Source organism: Salvelinus alpinus, chromosome 29, assembly GCF_045679555.1.
Source record: "Salvelinus alpinus chromosome 29, SLU_Salpinus.1, whole genome shotgun sequence".
In the NCBI taxonomy this organism is placed as follows: domain Eukaryota; kingdom Metazoa; phylum Chordata; class Actinopteri; order Salmoniformes; family Salmonidae; genus Salvelinus; species Salvelinus alpinus.
Window position 1 is genome coordinate 43695243 of NC_092114.1, and position 13526 is coordinate 43708768.

At 42.4% G+C, this 13526-nt stretch overlaps 1 protein-coding gene across 2 annotated transcripts in view; it reads left to right on the forward strand.

Annotated features, from left to right (window-relative positions):
- LOC139558801 (oxysterol-binding protein-related protein 10-like) overlaps positions 1 to 13526 on the forward strand; it is an 84239-nt gene that overhangs the window by 26587 nt on the left and 44126 nt on the right. For both annotated transcript variants that reach the window (XM_071374235.1, XM_071374236.1), the window contains exons 6-7: positions 8219 to 8444; positions 12566 to 12696. In XM_071374235.1, coding sequence (XP_071230336.1) covers positions 8219 to 8444; positions 12566 to 12696 — 357 coding nt within the window. The remainder of the gene's footprint in view (positions 1 to 8218; positions 8445 to 12565; positions 12697 to 13526) is intronic.

The window sequence follows — 13526 nt, forward strand, 5'->3', positions numbered from 1 at the left end:
ACCAAAAAGCACATTTTTGTTTTCATGACTTTTTACAATATAGCCAATTTTGCAGCTGGCCTATCTATCTAAGGAGAAACCGCTTAGTTCTGCCTCCAGGACAAGACTCGTGACAGGCATGGTGTATGGAGTGTTGGCAGTGGACACACTTGTGTGCTGTACCATTGCCTCTGTCGGACATTGCCTTCCAGGAATGAGTGGAGGGCAGAACATTAGTTCCATTAGTTACTGATAAATCTACATGGTTCTACATGGCACAAATAACACAATTTTCCCCCCATTCACTCTGAGACACTGGGTAAAGGACATGAATGGTCAGAATGTATCATTCCTATTGTAGCTACCGGACACTGTATCAATGCACAGGTATGAGAGCCAACAGCAAAGGTTGCTCTCTTTGAGGCTCTGCTTCTGGAACAAGGTGGCTTTGTACAGTTTCTCAGAAACCTGGAACTCTAGAAGGGCATTGGTGAATAGTACACCGGCTAGCAGGTTAGCAAATAAGTAATGTAAAACATTTTTTGCTGAGGAATTGGATCACCTAAGATGACAGGGACTCAGCTAGTTAGTATGAACAGAGGGGAGTAAGGAGCCATGGCACCTCATGAAACTATAGCTCTCGAATTTGTCCTCAAAGGCATAGTGTTCAAACAACACTGTGGCAGGTTGTTAGTGCTGAACGATTTAGTGTTTTTTTTTTGTTGGTCGTTTCAGTTCGATTATTAAAAAATAACCACGGTTTTCGGTTTTGATGTATAAAAAAATGCACTATGCATTATGTGGGTTTTATGCTGTAACAACACAGAATAAAATAATTAATAAACGTCCCATGATGGTAGTGACTGCCCATTACTGCTTATTATTTAGTCACATTACTTTAATAAAATATTTCAGTTTTGTACATTACATTTTGTTTTATTTGATGGCTTTATTTTTTCATTCCAAGTCATCTCAGAATAGGCAGCAGCTCTATAGAGATGTCTGACAAACTCACTATTTTAGTAGTTCTTCAAAGTAAATAAGGCATACTTTTATGACAGCTGAATACCAACTATCAATCACTTAGATAATGTATTTTCATGTTGAGATACCTCGCGAAGCAACAGCTGCTCTCTTTATCACCTCGCGATTGCGCGTTCTTTTTAGCAAGCTGAAAGAAACAGACCGGACAAATATATGCGCGCAATGGATTATGGTCATTGTTGTTAATTACCATGTTTTATGCGCTAAACTATGTAAAATATAGGCCTGTTGGAAACTACAACTCCCTACTACATTGCACAGTTAATGTTAGATCCAATTTATCTCTAGAGAAAGTGTGCGATGTGCTCATTGAGCTCGCAGGTTTAAAAAAACAAAAACGTAATGGAATTCAAATAATTGAACTGACATTGGTCAATTATTTTTTTTTAAAGAGAAAAATAACCAACATTTTGGTTAATCGATCAGCACTACAGGTTTTTGACATTCTTGTAAGAATTTCAATTTTTCATAAGCCCTTTCAATTCCTCATTCAGATCAGATGTCCTATGCTGCGTCACTCTTAACACTGAAAATAACTGTTTAACATGAGATCTTGTCTGAGAACGATAGGGTGTATAAAAAAAAACACGAATGGAGAAACTACTGCAGGAGTGGCAACATTTCTCACCACTTGGAAAGTACACTTGTTACCTGAAATGAACCCAGAGGGATTTCAAGCACATGGTTTGATCGTTAAATAACCCAAACACTTATTTGGGACCTTCTGAATTTGGATTTAGATTATAGGAAACTGGGTTGTCTTTCTCTTCTCTATGCTGTTTCAATGTTATGCATTCTGCCCCAAAAAACAGCCCTGTAACATTCCCCTATTTCCTTGGCCTGATTTTTCATTCTATGCATCCCTCCATTTTCTCCCTCCCTCTCTCTCTCTCTCCTCACCTTGTCTGTATGTTGTACTGCCTTTCTGTTCACGATGGAAATTAAGTCCCATAAAGGTGGCTGGCACCAGTCCAGGTGGTGACAGAGAGGGAATGGAGCTGGGGCCTGGAGGCAGATTTATACACCTTCGTCGAGGCTCTGGGATGGGAGGTGGCATCGCTGTCCTGCCCTGCTTACTGGGAGATTTATGAGATGACACAGGACAGTGGTCCCAGATTAGTTTGTGCTGTCTTTCCAACATCTATTGTCATGCCGTTGGCATCTCATCCATATTTTTGCTACATGTAGTATAGGATTAGACTCAAATTTTCACTCATGATTAAGGAACTTTCCTAGCTCCTGTAATAATCATTTGGTCAAATATGTCTGAAATCCCATGAGAATGGCAGTGGTTTGGCAGGTTGTAGAGGTAGACTGCTGCTTAGTGTAGTTGTAAGTAGCTGTGACTTGGTGGGCTGTGGTAGTAAACACTAGTAGCATATATCACACCCCAGTAAATCTCTACATGAGCCAACAGCTCTGCTCAGTCTTATGGAAACACGGCACACTAACACTCAACTGGGCATCAAAACCCAAACCCAACACCCCCCGATGACATCCTCCATGTGAACACTGGGAGCGCTGCCATCATGCTGTTGCCTTTCAATCGCAGGTTCCGTCACCATCCGACCAGCTCGGAGACTAGGCCACGTGACTCGACTCCAGCAGTGCTGCCTGTCACAACTGGCTGACGTGAACCCATCAGACGCCTGGACTCCCTGAGTAGAGCAGCAAACCACTGGGCATTTAGACAGCCATGGCTCGATGGTTCAGGTCAGGTTATTTCTATACTCATCGTCTCTCCAAGTGGGAAACGAAGGGAGGCAGTTTCAGTCTCTGCACGGTTTCTACCTCCACACTGGTGGTCATTTGGGACCGAGCTATTTTAGTTGGTGCACTCTCTGTGGACCCTCTGTTTCCTTGCTCTGGAGTCTTAAGACAAGGAGATGAGCTGTGTATACAAAGCGTATACTCCTATATACAACTCGCTGGGAATTGTCATTGTGAGTCACCATTTGAAGGATCTTTCTTTTTGATGACCATTTGAAGGATGTTGTTGCAGAGGTTTGTAGTATAGAGGTCACCCCTGGTGGACACAGTCTTTGTTGTATCTGGGCTGTAGGACTCATGACTGTTTTACAGTAAGGAGCCTGGTCCCTGACCGATGGAGACTGGCCTAATTCAGTCAGGCTATCTCTACTGATGGGCTGTCTGTCTCTCTCTGTCTAAGTCAAGGTCATGTTGAATCAACCGTGAGTGTGAAGTCTCATGTCTGCCACATGAGATAGCTTTATTTTTAGATTTTACTGCAGCATACTGTATTGGCTTTGTAGGAAATACTGTTATGCTATATGGCCCTGGACTCCTGGTTCAGACTCTTTGTATCTCTCTTTTTCTCCTATCCATTTCTCTCTCTTACTCTTCCCTATTTCTGTTTCTCTCTCTCTCTCTCTCGAAGTCTCTCTTTCTCTTTCGAAGTCTCTCTCTCTCTCTGGATGTATACTTTTACATTATATTATGTAAGCTAAATAAAAAATATATAAAATTGTCCTTAGTGTCATTTAGAGACGACTAATGTTATTGTCCCCACTACAACAACAAAGTACAGTTGAAGTTTACATACACTTTAGCCAAATACATTTAAACTCAGTTTTTCACAATTCCTGACATTTAATCCTAGTAAAAATTGCCTGTCTTGGGTCAATTAGGATCACCACTTTATTTTAAGAATGTGAAATGTCAGAATAATAGTAGAGAGGATGATTTCATCACATTCCCAGTGGGTCAGAAGTTTACATACTGTAATGAAACAGGCAGGGAGCAGGTCTCGAACCCTCGACCTTCTAGCCCGAAGTCCGGCGCGCTATCGACTGTGCCGCAAAAGCAAGCTCAAGCAGCGTCGATTTCCGCGCTTATAAACCCAGGGTCGTTACAATACACTCAATTAGTATTGGTAGCCTTTAAATTGTTTAACTTGGGTCAAACTTTTCGGGTAGCCTTCCACAAGCTTCCCACAATAAGCTGGGTGAATTTTGGCCCATTCCACCTCACAGAGCTGGTGTAACTGAGCCATGTTTGTAGGCCTCCTTGCTCGCACATGCTTTTTCAGTTCTGCCCACAAATTTTCTATAGGATTGAGGTCAAGGCTTTGTGATGGCCACTCCAATACCTTGACTTTGTTGTCCTTAAGCGATTTTGCCACAACTTTGGAAGTATGCTTGGGGTCATTGTCCATTTGGAAGACCCATTTTTGACCAAGCTTTAATTTCCTGACTGATGTCTTGAGATGTTGCTTCAATATATCCACATCATTTCACCAGTTCCTCCTGCAGCAAAGCACCCCCACAACACAATGCTGCCACCGCCGTGCTTCACGGTTGGGATGGTGTTCTTCGGCTTGCAAGCTTCCCCCTTTTTTCCTCCAAACATAACGATGGTCATTATGGCCAAACAGTTTTATTTTTGTTTCATCAGACCAGTGGACATTTCTCCAAAAAGTACGATCTTAGTCCCCATGTGCAGTTGCAAACCGTAGTCTGGCTTTTTTATGGTGGTTTTGGAGCAGTGGCGTCTTCCTTACCGAGTGGCCTTTCAGGTTATGTCGTTATAGGACTCGTTTTACTGTGGATATAGATACTTTTGTACCTGTTTCCTCCAGCATCTTCACAAGGTCCTTTGCTGTTGTTCTGGGATTGATTTGCTCTTTTCGCACCAAAGTACATTCATCTCTAGGAGAAAGAATACGTCTCCTTCCTGAGCGGTATGATGGCTGCGTGGTCCCATGGTGTTTATACTTGTGTACTATTGTTTGTACAGATGAACGTGATACCTTCAGGCATTTGGAAATTGCTCCCAAGGATGAACCAGACTTGTGGAGGGCCCAATTTCTTTTTCTGAGGTCTTGGCTGATTTTCTTTTGATTTTCCCATGATGTCAAGCAGAGGCTTGACAGTTGGAAGGTAGGCCTTGAAATACATCTGCAGGTACACCTCCAACTGACTCAAATGATGTCAATTAGCCTATCAGAAGCTTCTAAAGCCATGACATCATTTTCTGGAATTTTCCAAGCTGTTTAAAGGCACAGTCAACTTATGTAAACTTCTGACCCACTGGAATTGTGATACAGTGAAATAATCTGTCTGTAAACAATTGTTGGAAAGATTACTTGTGTAGATGTCCTAACTGACTTTCCAAAACTATAGTTTGTTAACAAGAAATTGTGGGAGTGGTTGAAAAATGAGTTTTAATGACTCCAACCTAAGTGTATGTAAACTTCCAACTTCAACTGTACTTAAATACATGTCATTTTGTTCTTGAAACATTTAATTGAAATACAGTAGAATTTCTATGGCTGACTGCTCCTACTGGGGAGTGCCAATATGGCCGACCAGTGGCTTCAAAACCTCTCAATGGCCATACAGAGCATCAGCAGTCCGGGGTTTATATACATCATTGGCCTCAATACACTAAACCCATGCTAATCCTAGTGAAAATCGGGGCTCACTCCTCATGTTAGGACACAGGGCCTCTGTCTGAGTGGTGGGTTGGATGAGAGTTGTTTAATTAACAACTGATCCACTGACCTGCAGCTACTCAACTCACATATGCTGACCTGTTGCGGGTCAGTCATTTGCGTTTCTGAAGGAGAACGTAGAATTGCAGTGCAGTCCCCATTTTGTCACTGATTCATTTCAGTGTTTGTAGAAATTATCTACCAGAGGCTGGTCCGATCAATAACATCACATTTGTTCTGTTTGTATTGTAGTTAGCCTCCAAATAGCCTCCAAAACCCTACTCAATAAATTGGATGCAGTCTATCACAGTGCCATCCATTTTGTCACCAAAGCCCCATATACTACCCACCACTGCGACCTGTACATTCTCGTTGGCTGGCCCTCGCTTCATACTCGTCGCCAAACCCACTGGCTCCAGGTCATCTACAAGACCCTGCTAGGTAAAGTCCCCCCTTATCTCAGCTCGCTGGTCACCATAGCAGCACCTACCTGTAGCACGCGCTCCAGCAGGTATATCTCTCTGGTCACCCCCAAAACCAATTCTTCCTTTGGCCGCCTCTCCTTCCAGTTCTCTGCTGCCAATGACTGGAACGAACTACAAAAATCTCTGAAACTGGAAACACTTATCTCCCTCACTAGCTTTAAGCACCAGCTGTCAGAGCAGCTCATAGATTACTGCACCTGTACATAGCCCATCTATAATTTAGCCCAAACAACTACCTCTTTACCTACTGTATTTATTTATTTATTTTGCTCCTTTGCACCCCATTATTTCTATCTCTACTTTTTCTATCTCTACTATCTCTACTCTACTTTTTTTTTTTAACTTGCTATATTGTATTTACTTCGCCACCATGGCCTTTTTATATTTTTATTTATTTATATATATATTTTGTTTGCCTTCACCTCCCTTATCTCACCTCACTTGCTCATATTGTATATAGACTTATTTTTCACTGTATTATTGACTGTATGTTTGTTTTACTCCATGTGTAACTATGTGTTGTATGTGTCGAACTGCTTTGCTTTATCTTGGCCAGGTCGCAATTGTAAATGAGAACGTGTTCTCAATTTGCCTACCTGGTTAAATAAAGGTGAAATAAAAATAAAAATAAATAAAATAAAGTTGGATTAGCCACTTATTCCGTATCAGTGGAAGTACCACAATATAACCCTGGCTGTAATGGCTCTCACTGAATCTGTCAGTCAGCGAAAAAACAGATGTGCCATTGAAGAGTGGGCTGCTGTGTGTTTGGGAAGCTATACAATATTAATTCACTGAAATATTTATAGCATGATAAACAACCCAGATGAATTAGTTCAAGTTTTGTCACAAGTTTTGTCATGCTTAATTTGCGTGCTCTACCCAACAGTTCAGTAATCAATGTCACAATAGTATAACTATTAAAAACACGAGTAATAAAATAGGAAGATATATACAGGTCAGTGCCAATACCAAATTTACGGGGATACAGCCCTTAACCATTGTATACTGGCCATATACCACAAACCCCTGAGGTGCCTTATTGCTATTATAAACTGGTTACCAACGTAATTAGAGCAGTAAAAATACATGTTTGATTCTAACATGTATTGACTCCGGGGTGGGAATACTTATGTAAATGAAATATTTCCGTATTTCATTTTCAATACATTTGCAAACATTTCTAAAAACAGGTTTTCACTTTGTCATTATGGGGTATTGTGTGTAGAATAGATGGGGGGGAGAGAGAGAAAATAAATGGAATCCATTTTGAATTCAGGCTGAAACACAACAAAATGTGGAAGAAGACAAAGGGTGCAAATCCTTTCTGAAGGCACATGTAAACAGCAGTAATGGTGACCAGTAGCAATATAAATAGATACTAATATATACATGTGCTCAGGAGTAATAGTGACCAATTGCAGGATAAAATAAATACCCATAGAGTAGCCACTAGCTAGAACCACTATGGTTTACAGGCTTTTCATGTCCTTTTCAGCCTCCCCATGCAGGGATCCCCATGAATATATGAAGCATGGGGGAAACCATGACACCTTTTTGATTTCCTCAGTAGTTAGTCAAAACTGATTTGATTTTATTCAATTCATAAGGACTGATTCGTATTAAAAGGAATAGTTAGCCAAATATGAAGTTTGACCTAATTTTCAATTTACCTAGGCTTCATTGAGAAGCTGGTTATTTGGCAACATCCAGCATATTCTGGCAAGCATTTCCCGGGCATGTAGCAGTATTAATAGAAACACGCTAGGCTGATTCGTAGAGATTTCCCAAGGTAAAGTTTGTTGTGTCTGCTGCCCTGGCATTCTCAGGGTCGCGGTGAGGTCAGTGCATCTGTTGCTTAGGGAGCAGCTGCAGCCATTCCCACAGAAACTAGAACATAACAACACGGAGAGAGAAGAGACGCCGAACACGTATTCCACAAAATCCTCTATTCATCGGTCAGATATAACCCCTTCAACGTTTAGTCGTTGATAAAGTTGGCAGCTAAGGTTGACGAGTGCTAGCTAAAGTTGAGGTACATGTATGTGTCAATGTATTATATCTAAATGTCAAACTTACTCTGAAAAAGTGGTTTTATTAGTTCATTATCAGAAGATCACTGTTGGTGTCAATGAGTATGCTCTTCAAGTCAAACATATAATTTCAATATATTTAAAAGTTCACTATTTTCTCTAACACCCTCCACTCAGATTTGAAATTGACACAAACCCTTTAACTCTGTCCTGTCCTCCCTTAGGCGATGAGCCAAGCAGAGGGCCAACAGAAGAACCTGGTCCAATCCATCGAGTCCCTCCCCACGCGAGGACCCCTTTCCTGCCTGGACCAGGACCTCCTGCTCCTCAAAGCCACGTCGGCCGCCACCCTGAGCTGCCTGGGAGAGTGCCTGAATATCCTGCAACAGACCCAAACCCACAGCCAGCCCCAGGCCTCCCAGCCTAACCACACCCGCGGTCCCCCCTCTGGTGAGTGTGCCACGGGCATCCCCCTCCTGGCGTTGGCCCCCCCGTCCCCTCTTCCAGACCCCGACAGCAGCAGCAAGGGCCACATGATCATGGAGGTGGAATGTGGCCCTTGCCCTTATCTAACCGGAGCCTTGAACTTGAGTGTCTGTAATACATGTTGTTGAATGTTGCATCTTTGTTGTCTTTTCATAGTTTGTAGTTTTGGTTCTTGTTTAATTGATGTTGTATGTATTTCCTTAATTGTTTTGTTATGTCTTGATGAATGGCATTGATATTATTCCGTCTCAAACTAATAATTATGTGTGTATTTATGATCAATATTGTTTACAACAGGTTAACAAAAGCATTTATCTGTGTCCCTTAGTCAGTGCATGTCACGTTTGAATGTGTGTATGAAAGAGCCTACTACAATACATCTATGCACTTGAAAGTTTCCACTGGAGTTAATCTATGCCAAATACACAAAGGTGCCTACAACTCAGTTTATCTGCCATGTTAACCCTCTCTGTGCCAGACCATGGATCCAATAAAGATCTTTCAAAGCAAAATTCGTGCAGCCTTAGGGTGCTTCCATGTATGTCTATGATCCCTCTTGGGCATAGAGGTGGGTTGATGGGTGTTGGAATGTACAATAAAAGGACTTGCTTGGATGGGTGAAGGTGGAAGTCCTCCTCAATACTGTCCTGCTATAGAATCCGCTTTCTCCACCCATATTGATCATTCAATTCCCTGGATCAGCACTAAGGGGTGAATTCTAACTTCCACTTAAGTCAAAATTTCACTTGGAGATGCATTGAATGTCGGTGGAAGACTAACTGAAAAGTTGACTTCAGTTGGAAGTTAGGATTCGCCCCTTTTCAAGAAAACCTTCCAGCTTTTCCCAATCTTTTAAATACATGGTTAAATTTGGCATAAGGTTGTGGCTGAAGCTGACCCTAGTGCAACCAACCTCCCTCTGGTGCAAGTGGATGGAATGATTTGGGTGGGAATGAGGGTTGGGATGGAGGTTGTTTCTCTGTCTCCTTATGTCTTCTCCTCTGGTGTTCTCCTTATTTATGTCCTAACAGTCACCCTGCCCTGTACGTCAGACAGGGGGTGGTGTGGAGTGGGACCGCCAGGCCGCAAGTACAAACCAGTTTCTTTCCGCTGCCTGGCTCACAATGCGTCGTCTTGTGGGGGACCTGCTGTGCCCCGGCTCCGGCATGTACCCCCCACGCCCTAGAAGGGTTGTTTTGGGTGTTGGGTTTAAGGGTAACCGGGGTGAAGGTGGCACTGGCATGGAACTATTCCAGATTAGGACTGTGGCGCACTGGAGTGTTGGGCGGGGGCGGGGGTCAAAATCCATTCCACACTGTCCTTAGCCAACCCTTGCCACACCCACTGCATGGGCAGGGTCACGTTGTTGCATGGCGCCCGAAAAGCGCCAAGCATGCGGTCGGACCACGAATTGGCTGGCTGGCACGGTCCCTCAGGGCTCGAACGCAATGGACCACCGCCTTAGAATCTGTTTGGCACTGTGAGTACTGTATGCCTGGAGCTTTTAGGGTCTTTGTGGAACTTCCACAAACCTTGTACTTTCTATTGGGCTGCCTACTCAGTGGTGTCATGGAGGAACTGGCTGCTCATTGCTCTCTTTGTTCTTGCGCACCCACTTCTAAACAGCTTGCTGGCGCCTTATTTGAAAATGCTTAATGTGGAGCGTTTCCTTTTTGGAGATCACAATCCATAAAGGAATTGAATTGCCTGGCCAAGAGTTTATCCCCACCGTGAAAGAACTAGCAAATGTGCCATGTCTCGATTAGAATGGAACTAAGGGGCAAATCAAATGGCATGTCACACTGAGACCTGAAATGAATTCGAGAGCTGAATGCGTTTGACTTATATGGGAGGTGGGGAGGAGGAAAATTGGCATAGTATTGGGTGGGTAAAGCAACGCAAATGAGGAGCATTGAGGTCAAAGCCCTGTAATGGAAGGCCATTGGAAACGTGTAGTGCATGAATGTTTTCCGTACAATATCCCTGGCCTGCAACACAACCCATTTCACATGCATGCCTGTTGTCAATGAAACACACTGTTTTAGGTGCTTCTTCTGTTTCTGGTCGTGCAACATCATCATTGTGGGACTCCCATCGCTAAGCTCACAGCTATTCAGTGACTGCCACATCAGGGAGGACAAACGGATTAATTCCTGGCTCAAGAAATGTATGTTTTTCTTTCCCCATAAGAATGGACAGCTGCAGTGAATTTTTAATTTATTTATTTTTCTCCCTACAATCCCTATCTCACTCTCATGGTCATCCTGAATAACATTTGCGTAACTGCTTATAGAATAACAGGCCAAATTTCATCACATATAAAAAAAAGGTTTTAGGTTTGTACAAAGATATTTCACTACTTCTGTCTACTCTTATTTTTGTTCCTTTAACTAATACGACTACACATTACATTACGTAGAGAAATGCAACAAACCAGGGACCTCGGCAATGCAAAATGCTGGACCTCAGCAGTGCTGCCACTTCTTATACAGTACTATCTCCTATGTGCATGCATTCTTTAATGGAGGATACCATCAGCTACAGTACGGTTTGCCTGCCCACACTACTGAGGGCTCTGCCTGTCTGGAAGGCAGTATCAAAGCACTCTTGTCAGGTAGAAAAACCCCTGGGCACCTCGCCAGTCGACTCAGCACAACTGGTCCCTCAATAATGGATACGAGAGTGTAGAGAGACGCGGGTGCATTAGCGTTAACCCAATTTGAACTGGAATGGAATTTGGAAGCAGGTTCCTTAGCAGCACTCTACTTGCAGGGTTTCGATTGCACGGACTCGCGTTAGGTAGGCTGCAGCCTGCGTTTGAGCTCGTCATACTAGATAAGTAGCTGAACTTTGTGTGGGTGTACACTATTTATAGACCTGAATCATATGTCAAGGTGGGCACTGCAGAGCTTAAGCAGCTCAAGACACTATTTGCAGTGTCTTGATTGCATGGTCATTCCTTTGGTCAGTTATTTGTGCTCATCAAAATGGTTAAACAACTGAAACGGTCCCATGTCGCTGATGGATCATGTTACAAAGATTTAGCAATACACATGTAGTGTAAAGGTGGCCACTGAATGACATGCAGGTGGAAGTGGAACAATACCCAGGTTACAATTACCTCATCCGATCCATTTCTAGTCCTTGATATCTGGGAAGTCAGATTATTAACAAACAGAAACATCACATGATGTTTCACCTCAAATCATAGGCACAAATACATAACTTGTTCATCTCCTTAATGTATTCACACCGTATGTAGGTCTATTTCATATCAAACACATTTACGGATGACCACCGTCAGAATGCATTGTTTCATTTCGATTCTTCCTATGATTTAGCAAACTGCACACTCTCGTCCCTGAGTGGAAGTCTTCAATTTTTCATTCCTTCCCATATTCTATAGCCTCATTGCAGCAGTCCTGTAAATGGTGTAGTTTTCAATTAGACTTTTTATGGAAAGACACAAAACACCTTGTCAAGTGAAAAGACATGGCCTTCAGATTAATAGTGCTACAACAGAGAACTATTAATCAACCTCCCAACAACAAACAAAAAATTCTCACAAAATAGTAGCAACAAAACAATCAGACTGGTGACCCTCAGGACAATGATTTCTCACCAGTCCTGCAGGCTCTTTCAGTACATTTTGTTTCTCATTTCGAGCTCCGAACCATACTGCTTTTTGAGTCATATGTCAGCGCCGCAAGTCCATCGTCAGACATACACTCAAATGTAATTTCCTGTTGTCTCTGTGTGGCAGATAGGGATATGAAGGCGATCCAGGTGAGCCTATCCGATATTTATCTCTGTTTTGTGTTAAAAAGGAAAAGCTTATCTGATTGAGAAAAAAAATTGAGAATGATGTGGATAGTTCACGAGCTCCCCCCAACCTCACTACCATCTCCTTCCTGAATTCCTTCTCTGCAACAACAACATCATAGCAGAGCAATCAATATCAGTCAATACAAATCAATGAAGCTTGAGATCTGGCCAATTGCTCATAGATCCCAGCTGTCAGTGTACCCCCCTAAACGTGGTCAGAAATCAGTTGGTTCTGACCCTCTCATATGCTCCCTTTGCAGATGGTGTTCCTGTGTGGAGTGTACCAAAGTTGCCCTCGGGGGAGCACCTGAAGAACGGCGGCCCAACCCCTCTACATTCTGCCGAGCCCTCCCCAGCCCTCAGGAAAAAAAGCCCTGCCCATGGTGCTGAGGTAAGGGGATAATTCCTTTTTTCGCTTTCTCTCTCATTATCTCTCGGTCTCATTATCTCTTTCTCTCTCTCGCTCTGTGTAAATCATAATTACTCTCCATGTGCAGTAAACTCACCTATTAGGATGTCCCTGTGCATCTCTGTACACATGTTTTTGTCATGTGGTGCTTTTAAACAGCATCTTTAAAAAATTCTGAGTATGTCCCCACCCTATCTTAGTCATGTCCTGCGTCAGAGCAAGGAGTAGAAATACAGTCTCAGAGAATCTGCTGTGTAGTGGGTCCCAGAGACAACTAGAGCCATGATAAATGTTTAAAGAAGTGTTGTGACTTTAATTTCATTAATCTGGTGACTGTTATTTATCTAATCAACTAACTTTGTTTAATAGTTATGCGATTTAAATGAATCATCTAACAATTAACTTATTAGGAATTGGGGCACCACGAGAGCGGTTCTTTAAAAAGTTACCATCTCCCAAATTAAATTCTAAACGTCTTTACCTATCACATCCATAAACAGTCAATGGATTAATCATAACCTCGTATCATGTCATCATTCTGAACAGTTGTAACCTGCATCTGTAAAAAACCCAGCCTTACTTATGATTCAGTACTACACAAATTGGTTTAATTATTTATTTACTAGCTAACTAAATGGTAACACAGGATAAACATGCACACTTAATACATTAAATCAGGTCCCTAGCGCACTGACACATGTTACAAAAAAAGATGGGGAGGGCAAGAGAGAGGGACAGAGACATAATACTTTGATACATTTAGAAACTACTCTCACAGTAATCATATACTTTGCACACGAACCACAGCCCGT